Source organism: Galleria mellonella, unplaced genomic scaffold, assembly GCF_026898425.1.
Source record: "Galleria mellonella isolate WM207_F2 unplaced genomic scaffold, CSIRO_AGI_GalMel_v1 utg38, whole genome shotgun sequence".
Taxonomy (NCBI): domain Eukaryota; kingdom Metazoa; phylum Arthropoda; class Insecta; order Lepidoptera; family Pyralidae; genus Galleria; species Galleria mellonella.
In genome coordinates this window covers 1,447,170-1,470,736 of record NW_026442090.1, presented here as the reverse complement: position 1 = coordinate 1,470,736, position 23,567 = coordinate 1,447,170, and the positions used below count along the sequence as shown (strand labels likewise).

Here is a 23,567-nt window from a genome sequence, read left to right as displayed (position 1 = left end):
CTCATTAATAGCAATATACCCTGTCAAGTCACCTCCACGTGATCCTCCATGAAAACCATCGTGCTGAACTCCAGGTGTATTCATCACGATGGGCTAACTGACCTACCTTTTCATCCACATCTATCATCTCTCACTGGTGCCCCACTAGCGTATACCGTGCAGGCAGGGCAGGACCATTCCATTATCATCCAATAAAAAAATATCCTCTAAATACCTCATTTCCTAATTAAGATATGAATATCCTAATTAATGAACTGGAGGAAAAGGGAGTGTTAATATGGAGATCGAACAATCTTATTGCCTCAATATATCCCATCAGGTCAACCTCTATACGGTTCCGCCTGGAAATCATCGTAGTTAATTCTTGTGGAGTTAGTCATGATGAGTCAACTGACCTGCTTTCATCCTTACCTATCATCTCTCATTGGTGCCTACCAATGTATACCGATAGCGCAGGCGGGGTTGCCATTCCATTTTTACCCATTATAAATAATTAGAGAACTAAAAAGTATTTATTTTATATTTATATGTGCATATCATTTGTTTCGTGCATCGGAGACCACATGAAGCCGTGATTCAACAAACCACGACAGAGGGCGACACCTTCACAGTAGTGGTAAATAAGCAATAAATACTTTTATTTTAATTTCATAAGAAATACAAGCAAACAATGCTATCTATACAAATGTCTATTCATTACGACCTTCCAAGGAATTTACTTAAACAAAATATAACTTCAAGTTTTTATACATTTCTGCCAGATGTCACTAGTAGTAAAGCATTTTAGTCTGATCCTTTAATAATTGAATAGAAATTAATATTGCACTGTATTATAGACATCATTAATAGATATTTTATTGGACAATTAAGATTTTATTATATTAATTTTACTTGTGTAAATTAGTTGGCCCAGTAAACGTCCTGTTTAAATTCCATTATTTTTTACTGGCCAAAAACCTTAAAAAAAAACATTTCCCAAAAAATAATAGGATTATTGAAAACAAACTTTAATGACATTTTATATTTACATACGACTGGCTCACTACAAAACATGTAACTTATATAACAATATTATATACTCTGAAAATTAAAGTTACAATATTCATTTAACAATAAAACAGTTTTATTTCTCGTAATTTACTGCGTAAGTGTTCAAACCAAGATTGTTAATAATACCTCGATACGGTATGAGCCCTGGTAATACATCAGCAAGAATTTCACCCACTAAGTCACTCAAAAAAGTGTTGATGTCATCCTGTAAAAAATATATAAATACCATTGAACCTATTTTACCGTGCCGTGTAGTCTGAGATAAAGCAAATAAATGTACCAAGTACAAAAAACTATAGGTTTTAGTGTTTAGTACCCATTCTTTTTTTTTATTCAACTTTGAATGGCAAACAAGCTGACGGCCCACCTGATGGAAAGTAGTAACCGTTGCCTATAGACATGAGCAGTACCATGGACATAACAGAGTTTCGCCCATGATACCCCCCATGCGTTCCCATTTCTGAGGACTCAGGTGTTATTCCTCTGTACCCAGTAAATTCACGCCATATCCCACCCTTCAAAGCGAAACGCAGCTATGCAAACACAACTGCTTCACGGTTAAAACATGAATAGGACAGAGGTACCCAAGCAATCGACTTTTGTACAAAGTCTCCCTCTAGCGAGCATGACAACTACTGACAAAACTCCCCTTACAGGGGAGGCCTATGTTCAGCAGTGGACAGTTAACGCCTGATATGATGATGGGAGACAGGCGTGACAGATATATATGTATGTATATATGACGATGACGTTAATGATTTATATTAACATACCTCATATTCTACCAAAAGATCCTCAACAAGCAACTTCAGGACTAAATTTACAAAATCACTCGCCGCCTGATCGTAGAATAATCCATTAATTTGAGGCTGAAATAAATAAGTTTATATAAATAAAAATTAATCACTAAATATGTTGCTAAGTGTAAAACTTAACAACTGCTAGATTTTAGATTATACAAAGTCGTGTATCAAAAATGTGTCAAATTTAATCAACTTAATTCATTAAGCTGACATAATTTTGACATATATTATTTTAAACCATAACAAAATGTGCCTTTTTTTCAATATTGTAATTAATTGGATTAAACATTTCCCAATTGGCTCGATTTTTTAATTTTATATTGGGAACTATTTTGTTATATAAATAAATATACATGCGGATAATTTATTTTTATTCAAATGTTTATAAGGTTTGAGAAAGGTTTTAATAAAGAGAAAAATAAAAATAATTGGTGTGCTTACCAAAAGTAGGACCTACCTCGAACGAGCCAAGACTGACTTTGACATCGGCACTTACGCCCGATAATACTGCGTATCTAAGGTTGATATCTACTCTCGGCTCCACTAACTGAATACTGAAAAACAATTTAATAACATTAAATAAGTGGGTACTGTTTATCGATAGTCATACGCAATTAAATTTAAAAGCACGCTTTTAAAAAACTCGGTAGTTCGAACGATTGTTTTTTTTTTTTGCAGTGCGACACTCCTATTTCAAATATATTATTGTTCTAAGTTTACAGCCCGGTGTTAGTTCGAACAAAATAACATTTCCATAAAATCTATGCAACCAATTCATTGAACAGAAAAATTTACATATCGATATTTTACTAGTTTTTATTTGTGACTTCATTGTAACGCCAGGAATTGATGATTAACCGCAATAAAAAATAATCTATGTTTTTCCCCAACCTAAATACTACGTACATACCAAAGAATGTTAAGTTTCAAAAAGTATCAAACCAAAAAATAGAAAAATAAATTGACTTCTAAATAAACGTAACCTATAAATGTATTTTAATAATTGTAATGATAGGTACACAACACTTTCAATTATTTTATTTTGCTTCTAGATGGTTGCACAGATTCATTCCCAGATTCGTCAATATATGTACAGTGTTACCTTTAAAATAATGTAATGATTACATTCTCCGTGGTTACAATGTAAATTCGTTTATTTAGTACAACAAGCCGAGCGATAAAACCGGCCTATTAACGGCAGACGCCGTAACCTACACGCTCCTTGTTTTAGGTTAGAATTAGATTAAGAGCACAGTATAAAGACTAGAATAGAATAAAAGGTAAAACATAAAACCAAGTATGGTTAATTAAGACTAAGAAATATGAGAACAATATACAAAATTGTCCAGGAATCTATTCATCAAAGAAAAAATTGAGAGTGTACTTTCTTTGTGGACTGAATTCTAAAACTTGAAATGCTCTTACAACGATTACACTCAAAAAAATAAGCACAGAACGTCGATTTGCTCAGTGTAACTACAATTCGACATTATGATAAAAAATTTAGGTCAAACGCTTAGATTATATAAATAGTTTTTATACAAATTCTTCGAGAAAAGCGAGTCTGGTCAACTTTTTCATACAATTTTGCGTGATAAATAGTTATTAGTGTTTTCTTTATAACTTCTATATTTATTTTGTCTTATAAATTCTGTACCTTTTTAATACATAAAAACACATTTCATTTATTAAATAATTAAATATAAATACATTAAGATACATTATGTGCGTAAGTATATAGAACATTATTAAAAACGAGTCAGCTAATTTGAAAATTAGCTGACAAAAAGTTGATCCGTTTCTGAGATTCGATGCTCTATCTATATAAATTAAGGTCAAACGCTAGCTTTATAGTAGACCCCTTTTTAATATATATAAAAAATGCAATTACTTAAAATCTCCTTTTCCAAAGATGGTAAGATCCATAACAGGCAAAAATAAGTCATATTCATCTGGAACAAAAAACAAAAAACATTCACAGATGGAATTATACTAAGAATTAACATCTACGTGCTATAAATATCAAGAACAAGTAATTAAAAAAAAATAAAAATTATTAAAAAAACAAAAATATAATGAATTAATAAATAATGAATTAATGAAAACTCTTTATTATTCTCTTCAAAGAATGATACAGATTATAAAGTTGACTGTTGTTGTAAACTTAATTTTTATGTCAAAAAAGCAACAGCTGTGCAGCAGCAGCAGAATAATTTTATATTAATTTCAATTATTTAATATAACTTTATTATAAAAGACTACCATACCATATCAGCCGATAACTGTCCACTGCTGAACATAGGCCTTGCCCATAAAGGGAGTTTTGCCCGTAGTTGCTACGCTTGGCAGGCGGGTTAGCAACCGCAATTAGGCTTTGGTGATGTTTTAAGAGGGATGCTGTTGCCCATCCTTCGACTATTAAAGTGCCTTAGTCGCCTCTAACTCTAACCCCACGAGAAAGAAAGCGATGGCCTGTTCTATGCTGGGACCACACTGCAAATGATAGACTATCTACCTTATTCAAGGTTCATTACAAAGGTTATTTTCTAAATAACGTTGAATCTTAAAAGAAGGATAAGATAACAACTTAATGTCTGGAGATATAACAGACTAACGTTCATTGATAAAGAGTTACACTAGTAACAGGAAATATATATTCTATAATATAAAAATGAATCGATTCAAGTGTAGCTAAGCGCAAATCTCGAGAACAGCTGAACCGATTTGACAAATTTTTAGAATATTCCTTAAAGTGTTGATTACTATTGATGGTTCTTACGGAGAGAAAAAGTAAAACATTGCCTAAAAAAGTCTAAAAACAACACTTTTCTGTACTTCCATACAAACGATTTGTAATAATTCGATCGAACTTTAATACAATACCGTAAAGTTCGAGTGTTAGTGGAAGGGTTTAGGGAAGGCAAAACAATTGAGTGACGTTAGTATCTATTAGCTAGTATATATTTTATATATATATATATATATATATATGTATATATGTATATATGTGTATATATATATATATACGTATATATATATGTGTGTGCGTGCGTACGTGCGTGCGTACGTGCATGCGTGTGCGTGTGTATAAATGTATATACTAAGGACAAAACAAATGAGAAAAGAACAGTTTGCTGATGTCCAATAGTAGTGCAAATACAAATAATCGAACTTTCAAACAATTATTCCATAATCGATTGAAAGTTTCATTCGATACAAATTTCATTTAAACAATATTCCTGCGATTATTTTTAGCAAATGTTGGTTACATTTTTTTTTATATAACCACTGAGGTGGCAAACCAGCATACAGCCCATCTGGTGATAAGCGGTTACCGTAGCCTATGAACACCTGCAGTACCAGCCTAACTGCGGTTGCCAACCCGCCTGCCAAGCGTGGCTACTGACAAAACTCCCCTTTGAAGAACTCCATGCTGTTACATTTGCATTAAATTAGTAGTAAAAGAGGCTATATTTACCAGCGGTAACTTCAATAACGGGTATATGGACCTCCAGCTCTATGACAGTAACTAAGACTACAGTAGTGGTCCGTAAATGGTCAATAATGAATGTTCCCAAGTTCTTCACAGTTCCGTCGTTAATTGTAACTCGTGCTCTGAAATTAAGTTTTATCCAGTTTTTACGTAACTTAGAATGGCAAACTAATAGAAAATGATAACTTTTGTCTATAGATATGAACAGAAATATAGATGTAACAGCGTAAGGTATCATGCCCTTGTTTTTTTTATAACACGCAATGCAAACGAACATGCGGCTTTCCTGATAGCGGCTACCGCTACCAATGAGCACCCACAACACCTGAGAAATAGCAGGTGTATTGCTGGCCTTTTAATTAGGAAATTTACATGTAGAACATGAAACATTAATGCTCCAAGCATTCATGTTTCATGTAGGCATTCAGGCAGGCATTCTATTCCAGACGATTTCAATACAAAATCTCTGTGCTAAGATCAATTTCACTGAGAATGAGCATTATGTACATTACGCAATACATTTTTTTTAAATTACCGTTTATAAAGTGGAACACTGATAATTAATGATACATGAGAATGAAGTCAAATCAGTTAGCACACCATGACGAATTCTACAAGAATTTGTCATGGTGGTTTCCACGACGAACCACGGCAAAGTGAAGGACCAAACAGGATAGGTATATATCACTAGTAATGGGTCAACTAGTCTACATTACTAATAATCTCTTTCTCTTCTCTCTCATACATAATATGTATGACAAATATAAAATACTTTTATACAAGTTACCCTCTAATATAAATTATTAAAATTAAACTCTATTTCTTGGCAAACTAATAACTTTCATATATTCTATTGCTAGAAGAGAGTAATAGAAGAAATTGTACCGCACACATCCTGGGCCTTGCCCAGACCTTACCGGATGTAAACAGAATTTCAATTTAACTCACCCTGGAAGAGGGATAGTCTCATCATCAAGATCCAAGTGATCAATAACAAACGGATCCAGGACTGGGATGTCTTCGTTACCATTCAATATTATCTCCCTGACCGACTCCAAAAGTTCCTCAATTACATTTTCAAAAAATCGTGGTGCTGAAAGATTGTAAATAATATTGTTACTCTAACTAAGAACTGATTGAAAAGAAAGATTCTCTAGTAGCGAATTTAACTTGATTAAATGACGGCCTTTAAAAGTGGACATTTTTTAATAATAAAAATGATATAGCAATTTTACTGGTATATGCTGTCGTGCTTTTAATAACGTTTGTTTCTCTCTGTCTTTATCTCTCTTTCTCGTTCTATTCTAAGATTATTATCCATTTCAAAACATACTTTCCTTCTAAACTGTAGGTAACATTACATAGCAAATACTTACATGCAGTGTTCATCACTTCATTTTTATTAACATGCACAAAGTCCACTGGTCCTGCTCTTACCAAGCATACTATAGATAATAAATAAAACACCTTCATATTTATTGACCCTAAAAAAAGAGACGAAATATTTTAGCTATAGGTAGTGTACGTCGATGAAAAATTACAATATACAATGCGAAAGTAAAAATTCCCAAGTACTTTGTGAGAACTTAGACTTGCATAAAACAGATACATCATATTTAAGTGAGTAAATCTAAGAAATCCAGTGTCTCAGAATCCGGTGTGTATACATGAGACGAGTTTTTTTTAATGGATGATAATCGAATGGTAACCCCGCCTGCGCTAACAGTATACGCTGGCGGGGCACCAGTGAAGGATGATAAGTGAGAAGGTAAAAGCAGGTCAGTCAGCCCATCGTGATGAATACGCCTCGAATAACTGGGGGACAACGTAGTAGTCGGTCATCTAAAAGAGTATATTGTTAACAATGACACTGGTAATCCGAAATATTAACTATCACTTCACTGGTGCTCCGGCAGCGTATCCCGTTAGCGCAAGCGGGGTTACCATACCATTTTCACGCATCAAAAAAAATATAGCCCTCTTGTCTCTGTACATAATTACACATCAAAAAAGGTTTATAACAATTACAAGTGGCACACATACAATTTATGAAACCCTATTAATTCTCAATGTTAATTACCTGTTTCAAAATTCTTTCTTGAAAATATACACTTACACAGATAATCACCAATAATATGTTATCGTAAATGTAAAATTGTAATTTATATCGTCACCACACTTACAGTAAACAAAATGGGCTCTTATTATCCAAATGACAAGTATTGATTACAACAAGTGTTAAGGATTTATTTAATCTATCCGATTAACTGATAATACCCATGTAATCTAACGAGTATAACATTCTTTATGGATATAATGCAATTAAATAAACTACCTGTCTTGGTACTTCTTTTGGAATATAAATCTTTAATTTATATTCCAGTGTTGCCATGTGGTCTCGGTATAGAATAGGTCATCTTTTTCTTTCCCTTTGAGTATCGTAAAAAGCGACTAAGGGAATTTAATAGTTAAGGGATAAGCAGCAGCGTCCCTTTTAAAACACCATCAAAGCCTAGCTGCGGTTGCCAGCCACCTGCCAATTGTAGAAACTACAAGCAAAACCCCCCAATAAGGGAGACCTATGTTGTGTAGTGGACAGTAAAAAACTAATATAGTATGCTATGCATATACCGTGGGTATCACATATGATATCTATGGTGCTGGTTTATAAACGACGATTACCATTAGTAAACCATTAGATTATTTACCATTTTAATTATCTAAGTCATCTTCTTCTTTCTACTTTTTTCCCATATCTATTTGGGGTCAACATAATATATTTTCTCTTCCATTCCTCTCTATTTGCAACTCACTAGTTACTCCCTTTCTGGCCTTGTCATCATTCACACAATTCATCTATTCCTTTCTGGATCTTCCTCTGTACTTATCCTTATTCATACGCAATGCCTTGAAATCATAATGTCTTTAAGTCATAAAAGAAATTCTACGTGTGGTGACAATGTATAAATGTTATATGGCTCTTCCCTTCATTTCCAAGAAATAGTAAGAGACGACTGACAAAACACAACAGATCAAATCAAGAGAGGGAAAAATTTATGTGTTCGTCAACATGACAATAGAGAGAAGGTATTCTATTTTTACTCCTCCATCCAATTTTACTATTGAAAATAAGCTCTTACCCAACTGCTATAGTAGCCATATGACTTGTACCAACTCTATCTGCAGTGGTAGCTAGTTGACAATGTCTTATTATATAAACCCGCCTGTATAAGGCAGATGTGGTATGCTAGTTAAGGATGATTGATAAGGATAATTATTAATCAGCCAGCCCAGCGCGATGAATCTGGAAATATCCGAGACCAATATGGCAGTAAACTATTAAAAAAGAATTGTGAAAATCAATTTAAAACTTGCCACGTAATCGCATAATATAGTCTCAAAAAAATCAGATGAATTGACCGTCAGACTATCAACATCATCTAGATGAATGGCGGTCTACTACTGTACATTTTTTAATAGGTGAAAATTCAACGGTAACCTCACCTGCGCTGTCGATATATACTGGCAAAAACCACTGAGAGACGAAAATAAGTCAGTTGGCCCATCGTGAAAAATTTAACGGGAATTAACTACGATTGTTTACAGAGGGAGCCGCGTTAAGGTCGACGCGATATAGCAATAAACTCTATTGCTAGCAATAGGGCTGTTAGAAACCATTACTGTCAATTCCTTATCCCCATGGTACTACTGTACCTTTTACATCTCAGTTCATGACCGCGTATTGAAACAATATGGAACAAAATACCTACAGCGGCATTTCTTAATAAATACAACATGGAAACCTTCAAGAAAAGAATTTACTCCTTTTATAAAAGGCCAGTAACTCATTGGCTCGTGTAATGTTGTAATGTGAGCTATACATATACTGGGTTATCTGCTAACCCCTTTCGGCTGCAGGCTCAGAGCTCGATTAAACACTCTTTACCCAGGCATTCTGGGTAAAGGGTTCAGCTAAATCTGCACCTAGTAAGGTAAAATTTTACCAGAGGGAGACTTTGTACAAAAGTCGATTGCTTGGGTACCTCTGTCCCATTCGTGTTTCTACCGTGAAGGAGTTGTGTTTGCATGGCTGTGTTTCGGTTTGAAGGGTGGGATATGGCGTGAATTTACAGAGTACAGAAGAATAACACCTGAGTCCTCAGGAATGGCAACGCATGGGGGGTATCATGTGTGAAACAGTAAATAAATTGTAATATTGTAATTGTAATATAATTGTAATATAAATTGTAAATAGCACTGGCTAGAGGAATTTATATAATGGAACCATGTTAATTCTGATCAGGTTGACACGAGAATTGGATTTCCTTGAGACTACTAACCCCCCATGGATTACGGTAATCGCTTACCATCAAGTAACTCGCATTCAGATTTGCCAGCCTTTTACATAAAAAAAATTGTTACATCCTCCTTTCGAAATTAATTTAAAAAACGAAACAATTTAAAAACTACATTCTACATAAAAAATACATTGTAAATAGATCCAATCTGCAGAACTCTTATAAAATAGCCCAAGTTTTAACACTGAAGTTGGGTAAATAAAAATTGCTAGATACATTGTTATTTGTATTCACAGTTTTATTATTCAAAACAAAATAAATTCAGCTTGAAAAATTCAATAATGTATACAATACATTGTAATATATTATGACAAGTAAATAGAAGATATAAAATAGCACGAACTAAATAGTTCTATATGCAAATATAACGAATACAGATTAAATATAGGATTTGTTTTTTTTTTATTTGGTGTTTGATTTGGATACAAATATTTTAGCCATTACATTTGGATAAATAAATGTTGCCAGGTACATTGCCATTTATTTTATTAAAAATCACTTTATTTATTACGTAAACAGCCAGTGTCAGGAACTTCAGGAGGATTCTGAATTCTGTCAATGACAACTAAAGCGATGTACTCGGCCAATTCAATGATGTCAGACTGAAAAAAAAATATAAATTATAACAACTTGTACAATTTCTTTTTAGGGATACGATATTAATAATATAACTTTGTTGGGACTTCCTGCATTCGTCTATCTATGAATTCTATCCATTTACCATAAAAGTAAAAGTATATTACAGAAAACACTGATGCTACAAAAAAGTATATTTCATTTTATTCTATTATTACCCGAATAAATGGCATTCAAGTTTTAGCGGTTTATAATAAATATATATATTTTAATGGTGAATCGAAAGAAAACATTTGAATAGATTACTAGGTTCATAATGTCTACTAGAACAAAAAAGATAAATACAAAAGAAAACTCGAAGAATAATCGTAAATAATACCAAATCACTTGGTAATATAAAAATAATATCACCTATATATATCCCACAATGGTACCTAATCTCAAACTAAAAACAGTTTATACTATATCATCATCATCATATCAGCTGTTAACTGTTCACTCCTAAACATAGGCTTCCCCATTGGGGAATTTTCCCAGTAGTTACCACTCTTGACAGACGGATTGGCAATCGCAATTAGGCTTTGGAGAAGTTTGAAGAGGGACGCTGTTGCCCATCCCTCGCCTTCTCTTAATCGCCTCTTAAGACACCCACGGAAAAGGGAGGGGTGACCTATTCTATGCCGAGAACTGAGAGAAATATAATTGATATAATAATAACAATTGAGAGAAATACATAATAAAAATTTTTAATACATATTATGAATACACATGTTTATATTATATTTCATATGAAGCAAAATATGAAACTGCTACATCACCAAAATACTAATTATGTTATTTGGCTAAGGATCTCATACTCGTAAAAATATTTCTAGGAAAGAATCCTTGTTCAGCAGAAACAAATCGTGGCAATTTCAACCGACTTCAAAAAAGGAGGAAGTTAAGGCTTCGCTGGTATTATTTATTCGTTATCTCAAAACGTAATATATACCGATCTGTATCATAAACCGATACGGGATTTTTTTTTTATCTGAAAGCATGTACTAGTCCCATAGAAATTGTAACAAAATCAGTTCAATAGTTTAGTTTTATTAATAAAAATTACTGGTGTTGCCACAATTAAAGTCGATGGTACCTATGGTATCATCGACTTTATCTATATCGATGGTATTTACCTGGATATCCGAACATACCTTAAAGGTTGAGATTTTATTGGGGATCCACACTCCGAGCAAGTTGTTGAGGAGTTCAGAATAGTCAGTATTCTGGATCACCAGGGCGAAGTTAGACTATGAAAAAAAAAACACAAACATTTTTATTATCATCAAATACTGATACATTATTAAGTCATTTATTATCATTACCATCATCATATTAGTCATTTTTTTATACAACTTAGAATGGCAAACAAGCTGACGGTCCACCTGATGGAAAGTGGTAACCGTCGCCTATAGACATGAGCAGCACCATGGACATAACAGAGTATACTGTTTCGCCCATGATACCCCCCATGCGTTGCCATTCCTAAGGACTCAGGTGTTATTCCTCTGTACCCAGTAAATTCACGCCATATCCCACCCTTCAAACCGTAACACAAACATGCAAACACAATTGCTTCACGGTAGAAACACGAATGGGACAGAGGTACCTAAGCAAACGACTTTTGTACAAAGTCTCCCTCTGGTAAAATTCATTACCTATCCACTGCTAAAAATAGGCCTCCATATTTGGAGGTGTTGCCAATAGTTGTCAGGCTTGGCAGGCGGGTTGGTAACCGCAGTTAGACTTGGATGATATTTTAAGAGGGACGCTGCTACCCATCCCTCGCTCTCTTTTAGTCACCTCTTACGATACCCAAAGGAAAATAAGGGGTGATTCATTCTATTCCAGGACTATAAGGTATATAAAGAAAATGTTAAACAATAATACCTATTTATTTTAATATTTATTTCACAAGAATGCTGGGACCACGCGGCGATCTCTTATTAATGTATTAAATACAAAAATGCCACACTTCCGAATTCCGCGCAAATGAAGTCACGACCAAAACCGAGTATGTTATTAAGTTGAACTTATTAAATTACCTCATTTCTATTATCAAAAATGTAATCAAACTAAAATACTTAATACTCGTATTAAGGTTTCTTAAGGATCGGCAACGCGCGTGACAATCCTGATGTTACAGACGTCCATAGGCTACGGTAACTTCGTTTACCATCAGACGGACCGTATGCTTGTCTACTACCATAATAGTATAAAAAAACACTTACCACAATATCGCGCACGGTGACGTCAACATCAACGCTGCGTATGGAGATGCCGCCGGTGATGCTAAGACTAATACGGACATCCGTTTGTACGCGAAGTTCCACGATATCAATGCTGAAATAATATAGTACTTTATGCTATTGTATTACGCTTGAATTTTCTAATTACCATTGTATATTTTTATGTTTGGTGCAATAAAAAGTTGCATCTTTTCTAGAACGCCATGTTTCGTGCTGAAAACCAGCGCTGTAGTACCTCAAGCGCTGAAGCAATATGCTAAGCTCGGATCTACTTCACAGAACATTGCCACACACACACGCACACGTGTACACATTTGTGCATACTTGTGGGTGTTACTCTTGAAATAAATTCCAACAGATTAATATTGGAATTGAGATTGCGAAAGAGTGCGAAAACTCTTGAACTGCAACACTAGCGACTTAATAGTTCCAAATTGTTCGGATAGATGCATATTAATGTAATTTGCTAATGCAAACTATTAAAAACCGATCCTAATTCTAACCTAATTTCTAATTATTATTTCATGAGTGCTGTACAAAATTGGTTTTATATCGATTTTAAATTCAAGACCTGTTGTTTTATTTTTAAATTTAATCTTCAATTTAGCAGAAAACATTAGACGCTTTTTATTTTGTATACAATTTTTTAATTTTGTTTTGATCTTATTTTGTATACTACTCATATTATAATCATGCAACTCACACTGAGTTGCATGATTCGTTGAATAAATTATTTTTTCCTTTCTTTCTTTAAATAAATATTTATTTATATAGTTCATATTAAATACATATTAAATAGAAATTAATGAAAATTTAAACAAATGGATAGTAGATCTGACCATAATATAGTCTATTGATGTCCAATAATGTCCCAAAAAATTTATTAGTTCGTTTAATGTTTCGATTCGTTGCTAAATTCAACCCAGAGTACTTACTTATTTCGTACGTACTTCCATACTTATGGAACTTTTAGCTTAGCTCAAAAATATGTCTGAGTGCCTTTTTTAAAAGATTAATCTTCATCATCACCATTTCAGCCATTATCCGTCCACTGTTGGACATAAGCCTCCGCCAAAAGGTTAACCTTGCTAGAGAATAATGTTAAGTGCGCCAATCGACATTTAGCATGAATAAGGCTTCGTTATTTATTTATTTAAGGCAAACAAACAGCTAAAATAATACATAATTATATACTTAAATAGTAATTTGGTGGCCACTAGAATTTACACAAAATAAAATACAAGTAAACGAGACACAAAATTAGACAATACAAAAATTAAACAAAATTAAACAAATATAAATAAAATTAAAGAAACAAATACTATTGAAAACCACCACAATATAAACAAACATACATGTCTAAACATACTGCTTCAAAAAATTTATTATGCACTCGGACAATCTATCTTATCATATTGTATTAGAGCTTGGGGTGGTACCTGTAAAACAATTGTATTACCTTTAGAAAGAGCGCAACGTTCTCTTCTTAAAGTATTAAAATTTAAACCTTATATGTTTTCTACTAAAGACTTATATTTAGAATGCGGCTTTCTAACAGTGAGACAATTGTATGTAAGAGTCTTAATTAAACACCAACACAAAAGCATTATATGCAATCCGGAAATATATAGTACATTAAGAAGGAAGTACAAGGTCTGTCAAACAGAAAAATTTAATACACACTTCATAACAAAATTTCAATGTTATATTGGTCCACGTTTATATAATAAAATAAATAAACAATTAGAATTATACAATTTGAACTCATTTCAAATTATGAATAAGTTAGTACCTTGTTTGAAAACACTAGATTATGATAAAACGGAACAACTGTTTAGTATAATGACTTAATTTATTAACCTATTTAAGAGTGTATTGGTGTCCGGGAATACTGATTGAAATAGAGATATGACCTGTTCGTATGCCAGATCTCATTCAGTACTATTTTTTATTTTGTTTTTTTATTTTTTTTATTTTTATTTATTTATTTGTTTATTATTATTATTATTATTTATTATTGATGCATTTACACATCTTCCTTCGTTTATGCTATTTGTATAGTTGCATAGCTATATAAAAGCATTACTCTAATTATGGTAGTATTAATACAGCGGGATACATGGATAATAATTTTTGCCCTAATGTTTCCCGTGTCTTTGTCCATTCCCAATCGCTACTTATATATTATTCTTTGTCCATTAGTATATGTGTATGCATTTAAGATGTGTGATATCTATATATGTAGTTGAGTATTTGTATTATAATCCACAAATGAATTTGAAAAGATGTGCCATCAATCATCATTGAAAATAAAATCATTTTTTCCTTTCTAAACAAATAAATATTTATTTATAAAAGGAAGGATTAAATAAATATTAAATAAAGAAAAAAAAATTAATAAAAAATTTCATAACAAATGTTCATAGTTTGTATGGTCTCACCATAATTTTTTCATCGTCTAATGATGTCCAACAATGCAGAGCAAAAATTTTTATTATAATTTAATTTCTTGATGCAACATTGTAAATTTTCAGATACCCATTTTAGTAATATATACATTTGTTTACTGAATCATGTACTATTTTAATTTAGCGAAACTGCAAAAATATGTATCCTTTTAAAGATTAATCTTACATCATCACCATTTCAGACACTTATCCGTCCATGTTGGACATAATGCTACTCTTTATATACATATAATTAACGTTGAGAATTTCTGTAAGCCCATGACATATTTTTTATGAATAAATCTTTATTATTATTATTATTTATTTATTTAAGGCAAACAAACAGCTAAAATAATACATAATTATATACTTAAATAGTAATTTGGTGGCCACTAGAATTTACACAAAATAAAATACAAGTAAACGAAACACAAAATTAGACAATACAAAAATTAAACAAAATTAAACAAATATAAATAAAATTAAAGAAACAAATACTATTGAATACCACCACAATATAAACAAACATACATGTCTAACATATTAATTGAAGTACTAATAACATTATGGTAAAGATGTTAACAATAATCCTTACTAATATTATAAAAGTCAAAGTGAGTTTTTTTTTTTTATCATCTTATAGCGCTTTAACGGCTTAATCAAACACTATAAACTTTGGTATACACGGACATGACAGAACATGGACGGATGGATAAAGATATAGATCAGTAAACAGATTCAGAAGAACTAGTTAATATATAAACGGAAACACTTACGATCCTCGTAAACTGGCATTTAATGATCCACCAAAGACGGTTACGCCCAAGCCGGAGTCACCTAAAAAAATTAAGAAAACAATTGTTAATTCCGTTTTTATGAATTGGGTAACATTGGGTTTCGCCATACATTTATTGGTAGCAATATACCCAATCAGGTCGATCTCCACGCCATTCCTCCTGGAAACCAAGTGGTTAATTCTTATAGAATTCGTTACGATGGGCAGTCCAGTTAGGCCTGCTTTCATCCTGATTTATTCTATCATCACTTTTTTTTTTATGCAACTTAGAATGGCAAACAAGCTAACAGCCCACCTGATGGAAAGTGGTAACCGTCGCCTATAGACATGAGCAGTACCATGGACATAACAGAGTATACTGTTTCGCCCATGATACTACCCATGCGTTGCTATTCCTGAGGACTCAGGCGTTATTCCTCTATACCCTGTAAATTCACTGCCATATCACACCCTACAACTCGAAACACAGCCATGCAAACGCAACTGCTTCACGGTAGAAACACGAATGGCACATAGGTGCCCAAGCAAACGACTTTTGTACAAAATATCCCCCTGATAAAATCTCTCAATTTGTGAGGTTTATTTAATATTAGTGAGCAAGGTATATATATATATATATATATATATATATATATATATATATATATATATATATATATATATATATATATTATATATTAATTATGTTATATACACAGGGCGCGTGTATATAGGTATATATATGCTAACACTTTGACGCTAACGGGATTGGGCAGTGCCAACGCAAACTATAATGGTTTATAGGGCATGAAGAAAACTGATTCCTGTATAAAACGTATTTATAGAGAATTAAAAAAAAATAGAGTTTTATAAGGCCAGTCTTACTATTTCGATTATTTTATAAACTGGCAAGACTGAGAAGGAAGCCTATAATGACAGAGCAATTGCAATATTTTAAATACGAATAAGTTAGGATTTTTTTATAAATATTTAAATTAATATATAATAATCTGATAATGCAACTTAAGAATACTTATTTTGCAAGAGTGATGAAAGACTGATTCTATAGTTGTATTTATTATTAATTTAACTATTGTAATGCAAGATTACTCGTATCCACTACATCTTGGCTTATGAAATTGAAAAATTTGCCAACCAAGCCGTATCAGCTACGCACGACGATAATCCAACTTGCTAAAGGTGAAAGAATTTTTAAATTCGGTTCGGTATATATACATATATGTATATAGTCCCCCTTTTGTACCATATTTTTTTAGTCAATAAAGTTATTTAAATAAATAAGTCCTCCTTGATTTTAAATATTTTGAATTTCGAACTTTCTGTTGCATACCGATAGCAGCTGAGATCCTGGGTAAAGCGATGTCCACGATGATTCTGTTAGTGAAAATGGAATAGCTGACTCTGTTAATGACGATGTTACTAACACCAGCCAGTACAATGTCTTCCGCTACTGCGTCAATATTCAAGAGGCTGTGGACAAAATAAAAAGATTTATAGATAAATCACTTTCGTAGAGATTTTTTATGCACACTTAAAATTTCAAGAATGTGGGGACTTGATGGACAATAATAATCATCACCTATAGACATTAACAATACCATCATCATCATCTTATTGGCCTTTAACGGTCCACTGCTGAACATAAGCCTCCCACTTGGAAGGTTTTACCAGTAGTTGCCACACTAGGCAGGCGGATTGGTAACCGCAGTTAAGATTAGGGGGGAAAGGGATTGTTAGTAATAGGATCTAACTGACCCATTACCAGCAATACACCCTATCAGGTCAACCTCCACGTGGTTCCCCCTGAAAACCATGGTGGTTAATTCTATTGGAATTCGTCACAATGGGCTAATTGATTGCAGTGAGGGATGATAGATGAGAATGAAAAGGCAGGTCAGTTAGCCCATCGTGTTGAATATACGTGTAATTCTGCACTATGGTTTCTAGGAGGGACCACGTAGAGCAAACTCCACGCCAGCAATATATCCTGTCAAATTGACAGAATATATTACTGGCAATGGGACTGGTACGACACTCACGGGAACGAAAGGTGTGGCCTACTCTATGCCGGGACCACACAGCCACGATGATGATGAATTTAAAATTCGATATCTTTCATCAGAGTACCATTAGTTTTAAGAAGTTATTATATAATTTTAAAATGGAATAAGTTTGGATCATAACTGTAATCGGTAATGTAATGTACATCTATAAGAGCGTTATAACATTTACTTCTAACTTACTGTTAAATGATGTTTACAATGTTCAATTCTGTTTACAAACTGTAATTGTAACTTATAACAAACAACATAAATAAATACTGACTTTGTCACTGGCAATCTGTATCTAAATTCCAAATCGTCCACTTCCAATGGATCCAGTTCGGCCTTAACGATTTGATCGATGATCAATTGGAGAATATCGGCGATTATTCCCTCGATGAATCGGGCATCGTTCTGATTTTGCGCTATTTGTTTACCTGCAATAATTAAACAACATTTTTTAGACTTCCAAAAGAACTCGATTCTCAAATTGATTGATTTTTTGCGAGCATGTTAAGCGATTACGTAATTCTGAATCGATTTTCCCAATTCGTTTTATAGTCGACTAGCGACAGATATTTTAATACCGGCTTCGCACGATCTTCTTAAAAATAAAATACAGCTCATATTATTGTCTAGTATTCTCGTCTATTTATTATTCGTGTATATTTGTTATTTATATATATTCTTTACCTATCCCGATATTTAAGTACCGCGTTCATGATTCACTATTCATCCCAAAGTTACTAGCATTAAGTCCGTGTTTTCTTTTTTTTTTTTGGTCAATAAATTTATTTGAGAATCTATGTAATTTTTAATATATATGTACTTGTAAATCAATTACTACTAGCACCGCATTCGAAATCTCTAACACTTCCCTAAGATTGACTCGGATAGAATGCTTTTATTTCTAATAATGTAACTTTATAAACGTAAAAAAAAAAAAAAAAATATTGTTTAAGTAATTTCCGAATTCATCAAATCAAATCAACTCTTTATTTATTTATTTATATTGAGAGAGTCTTACAGCTATAATAACTTAAAAATAAATATATAATATATACAAATAGTAAGCCAATTAAAAGTTACCACATACAATTTAATTTACAATATTTCTATCATAAATATAGATATATAGATACTCTTTATTGTTTCCTCCAAAAGATTACAATAGTAAACTTATTATAAATATAAATAATTACAAGAAATAATCACAATGAGAAAACAATGGGCGGCCTTATCGCTAAGAGCGATCTCTTCCAAGCAACCTTTGGATGCCTCATTTCATCCTTCATTATATTAGACGTTATCTGTCCACTGCTGAACCTAAGCCTCCCTAATATTAGTATAGAGTTGGTTTCGTTTTCAGATTGTGACGACTAAAACTGCATCTCTTATTTACGGAGAAAAATTCCAATCTCACCTAATTCCTCTGCAGACCGTGAAAGTTCCGAGAAAGAATATTGCTGCACGGGAACGCTCGGGACTGGACCTGTGAAAGATTAGGACGAGCTAAAAGTAAGTAAAACTACTAATACAGGCTACTCATTGCAGACAATCAAAATTGGCCGTGCCTACGTTGAATTAAAGACTATCAAAACGTTTATTACATCTATATAGGAAAATAAAAGGGACAATAACGGGCCATTGTCCATTAAACAAACATTTATAAACAATAGAGCTACAGGCAGTCCTCTATGTCGAGGCTGTTTCGACGCCGAAGAAACGGTTGCTCACGTAATCCTAGAATGTGATGCTGTGACCCATCAACGTTTAGAAATCCTCGGAACGGTGAGGTCGTTCCGTGAGGCCTGTGAAGATCCTAGGAAGCTTCTGTGTTTCTGGACAGAGCTAGGTTGGTTGTACTAGCCACGACTCATACGCACGGCCCAAATAAGAGGCTAAGCGCGGAAAATAGAGGCCTATTTATATTTATATTTACACAAGTAAGTAAAACGCGACAGAATCTAGCTATGATGTTACCATTCTTAAAGAAAGAGTGACTGTATTGTTACATGAAGAAGGCAGAAGTGTAATATACTATATCAGATCGACCTCCTCGTGGTTCCCTTTGGAAACCATCGTGATTGATTTATTGTTAGATTTGTCACGGTGGGCTAACTGACCTGCTTTATCCTCATCTGTCATCTCTCACTGGTACCCCGCCAGTGTATACCGACAGCGCAGGCGGGATTACCATTCCATTATCATCCATTAAAAAAAATATCAGTTCTAAATTGTTATATGGATAATGCTTCTTGTTATCGAAGAATTTACTCCCGGTTTGGCCCCATACACGTATTAATTTACGTTTTCACTACTGATAAGATTGTTTGCGGAGCAACGTCATTTTTTTATAACACAAGAGGCAAACGACTATGCTGCTCACCTGATAGTAATTAACTACCACCACCCATGAGAACCTGTTTTTTTTATACAACTTAGAATGGCAAACAAGCTGACGGCCCACCTGATGGAAAGTGGTAACTATCGCCTATAGACATGAGCAGTACCATGGACATAACAGAGTATACTGTTTCGCCCATGATACCCCCATGCGTTATTATTTCTCTGTACCCTGTAAATTCACGCCATATCCCACCCTTCAAACCAAAACACAGCCATGCAAACACAACTGCTTTACGGTTTAAACACGAATGGGACAGAGGTACCCAAGCAATTGACTTTTGTACAAAGTCTCCCTCTGCTAAATATTATCTATATATATTGTTGTATCAACCATTAACTGTCCACTTGAACATAGCCTATAAGAAAATTTCACGCAATGATGGTTTAAGAACGACGCTGCTAACCATCCCTCCTCAATAAGCTCCCTTAATCGCCTCTTACAACACCCAGGGAAAGAGAGGGTGTGGTCAATTCTATGCCGGGACCGACACGGTTATTATCTATATATCGTCATAGTCGTAGAATACTGCCGGATCTGACAAATATTACATATAAAGATCCGTCAGTATTCTACGACTATGACGATATATATTATCTATATATATATTTTTGAGAGAAGTATCAAAGACGATATTGTAACTGGCGAGCATATATGAAAAGATTATTGATTGTGGAGGAAGCGAAAGAGGCCTGTTTGATTCGAAGCATTTGGCGTTCCTGGCCATGGATTCTGCCTTTGTGATTTTGACAAAATTTCTGTGAGGTTCCGTTCTCTATTAGTATATCCTTTCAAATATAAAAATAATTTTCTAAATAAGTTTAGAATCAACGGAGTTATGTACATCCAAACATAAAAACAAAATACAAACGTATATATTAACATACACATATAAATCAAAATAGAAATTAACTTGATACTCACTTGGGGCGTGCAGAATATTGGCGTTGGTACCAACCAATAAAACGGCGAACGCAATTAGGAGTTTCATCTTTGAAGAGGATCACTAAAAAAAAATAAACAAATACGAATTACCCTGTTACACTTTTAGAACTAAATGGTAGGTAACCAATAAAAATATATTGGTTACGATTTAGTCCTATAAGTATATAAATATACTAGATTTTACCAGCGAGTCCGTTCACGAGACCAGGATATGTTTATTGACCGGGATAAAAAGGAGCATGTACCCTACTTCATCCTATAAATATGGTACGTAGACACCTAAATTTCATAGTTGTTAATTAAGCTATTACAGCACTATAAAGTAACGAACAAACTCACTTTCACATTTATAATATTAGAAGTAGTTTTTAGTAGTCCTTTGTACTGTGATATTCATCATCATCATGTGGATCAGCAATGGACCGTTGAGAGCTGACCTTGACGGTCCACTGCTGAACATAAGCCTCCCCCTTAGGAGGTTTTGCCCGTAACCGCAGTTAGACTTTAGAGATGTTTTAAGAGGGGCGCTGATGCCCATCCCTCGCGCTCCCTTAGTCGCCTCTTACGACACTTACAGAAAAGAAAGAGGTGGCCTATAGATTAGGCCGGGACAAAAAAGGTAGAGATTTCTTCAAAATTGGCAACGCGCGCGTAATGCTTATGGTATTGCAGGGGTTTATAGGCTACGGTGACCACTTACCGTCAGATAGGTCATATGCTTGTTTACTATCTCAGTTCTTTTAATAGATTATAATGGAGTGGCACCCCCGCTTGACGGATAATAAGTGGGAACGAAAAGGCAGGTCAGTTAACCCATCGTGATAACACCTGGAATTCAGCACGATGGTTTCCAGGGGGAACCGCGTGGAGATCGACCTGACAGGACACATTGCTACCAATGGGACTGATAGTCTGCATTTCTAACAATCCCTTCCCCCTTCCACCTCAGTTGTATAAAAAAAAAGAAATAACCTAGTGCACGAATTTGAATAAAATTTGTTACACGGATAGGTTATATCCTAACTTAGCACATAGGATATTTTATGTACTAATTGACGCGAACGGAACCGTAAAATACAGCTAGTATAAAACGATTACAAACAACTACACTATTACAAGAAGGACACGGATTGTTAGTAATGAAATCTATCAGATCCATTACTAGTAACATACCCGAACAGTTCGATCTCTACGCGGTTTCCCCTGAAAACCATCGTGGTTATTTTTTGACGAATTCATCACGATAGGCCAACTGACCTGCTTCATCTTCACCTATCATCCCTCACTGTTGTCCCGCCAGTGTATAGCGATAGCGCGAACAGGGTTACCATTCCATTTTCATCTATTAAAAAAAAAACTACACTATCACAAAAAAAAATCTATATGTATTTACAATATAATCCATGTGGATAGGTTTACACATATTTATGAATAATATATCTTACAAATATATATAAATAAAATTCTAACCTTATATCTCACAATTACAAAAACACCAAATCAACGTTTTATTGTTAAATATGATCAAAGCACCTTATATACAAATTTCAATAATCAGATATGAATTGTAAACAATTTAATCCGTGGGATTAGCAGATGTGCTTAATAAGGATTATCTATATTATAATAAAATTTGTAAAAAGAGTCTGTATGTACATTTTTTTATTACATGATAATGGATTAATAACCCCGCCTACGCTTACGGTATACGCTAGCGAAGCAGTAATGAGGGATGATAGGTGAGGATGAAAGCAAGTTAGTTAACCCACCGTTACAAATTCCACAAGAATTAGCCAACATGTTAACGTGGGGAGATCCGCGTGGAGGTCGACCTGATAAAGTATATTGCTAGCAATGGAGTTGATAGATCCCTATTACTAACATTTTTTTCCTCATCTGTCTATGAACGTTTTCTTTTTTCAAATAATTAAAAATTGTATCCCACAAAAAAAGCCAACTTCGATTATGACAAAACCGGTTATTTTGATCTCAAAATTAAATTACTTAACCGATTTTGATAAAATATCTACGAGACAAATCTGTAAATTAATCCTTTCAAATAAAAAAAGAATTGTCTAAATCGGTTTAGAACTGACGGAGTTATGAGCTTACAAACATAAAAAAATACAATAAAATTGAAAATCTCCCTATTTTTGAAGTCGCTTTAAAGTCGGCTATATACTATATTATATACGTATCTATATTTGATATCTATATAGTATTTAAATTTAGACTACCAAGCAAACAAAGTCGTGAGCGTAGCTAGACTTTAAATAGTATTAATCACTTTACGTAACGATAGCCTATCAATTACGTTGAAAAATATTTGTTCATATCATTTTTTGCAGGAAATAAACTACAT

General features: G+C 33.6%; 3 protein-coding genes across 3 annotated transcripts in view; all 3 read right to left on the bottom strand.

Annotated features, from left to right (window-relative positions):
* The window catches only part of LOC113522598 (uncharacterized), a 407,257-nt gene that overhangs the window by 362,010 nt on the left and 21,680 nt on the right, over positions 1-23,567 (bottom strand). The window lies entirely within an intron of this gene.
* On the bottom strand, positions 992-7,583 carry LOC113522760 (uncharacterized). The gene is made up of 8 exons (XM_026908569.3): positions 7,427-7,583; positions 6,723-6,830; positions 6,295-6,439; positions 5,332-5,468; positions 3,745-3,805; positions 2,311-2,407; positions 1,824-1,919; positions 992-1,255 (listed from the first exon to the last, which is right to left on the bottom strand). Exons 2-8 carry the CDS (start codon positions 6,817-6,819, stop codon positions 1,124-1,126), a joined length of 765 nt encoding a protein of 254 aa, XP_026764370.2. The 5' UTR covers positions 6,820-6,830; positions 7,427-7,583; the 3' UTR covers positions 992-1,123.
* LOC113522667 (uncharacterized) lies at positions 9,918-22,763 on the bottom strand. The gene is made up of 9 exons (XM_026908430.3): positions 22,676-22,763; positions 21,185-21,266; positions 19,277-19,345; positions 18,137-18,290; positions 17,142-17,281; positions 15,792-15,852; positions 12,551-12,662; positions 11,474-11,569; positions 9,918-10,306 (listed from the first exon to the last, which is right to left on the bottom strand). The coding sequence occupies exons 2-9, from the start codon at positions 21,249-21,251 to the stop codon at positions 10,205-10,207; spliced, it is 801 nt and encodes a 266-aa protein (XP_026764231.2). The 5' UTR covers positions 21,252-21,266; positions 22,676-22,763; the 3' UTR covers positions 9,918-10,204.

What these genes read in the sequence shown, in the direction of transcription:
- LOC113522760 (XM_026908569.3), bottom strand. Translation starts at nt 6,819, where the DNA reads ATGAAGGTGTTTTATTTATTATCTATAGTATGCTTGGTAAGAGCAGGA. An exon ending in TCAGTCTTGGCTCGTTCGAG is followed by an intron (nt 1,920 to 2,310) that starts GTAGGTCCTACT and finishes TATTTATTTCAG; the next exon opens with CCTCAAATTAATGGATTATT. An exon ending in ATCTTTTGGTAGAATATGAG is followed by an intron (nt 1,256 to 1,823) that starts GTATGTTAATAT and finishes TATTTTTTACAG; the next exon opens with GATGACATCAACACTTTTTT.
- LOC113522667 (XM_026908430.3), bottom strand. Translation starts at nt 21,251, where the DNA reads ATGAAACTCCTAATTGCGTTCGCCGTTTTATTGGTTGGTACCAACGCC. An exon ending in ACGGTCTGCAGAGGAATTAG is followed by an intron (nt 18,291 to 19,276) that starts GTGAGATTGGAA and finishes TAATTATTGCAG; the next exon opens with GTAAACAAATAGCGCAAAAT. An exon ending in ATAAAATCTCAACCTTTAAG is followed by an intron (nt 10,307 to 11,473) that starts GTATGTTCGGAT and finishes TTTTTTTTTCAG; the next exon opens with TCTGACATCATTGAATTGGC.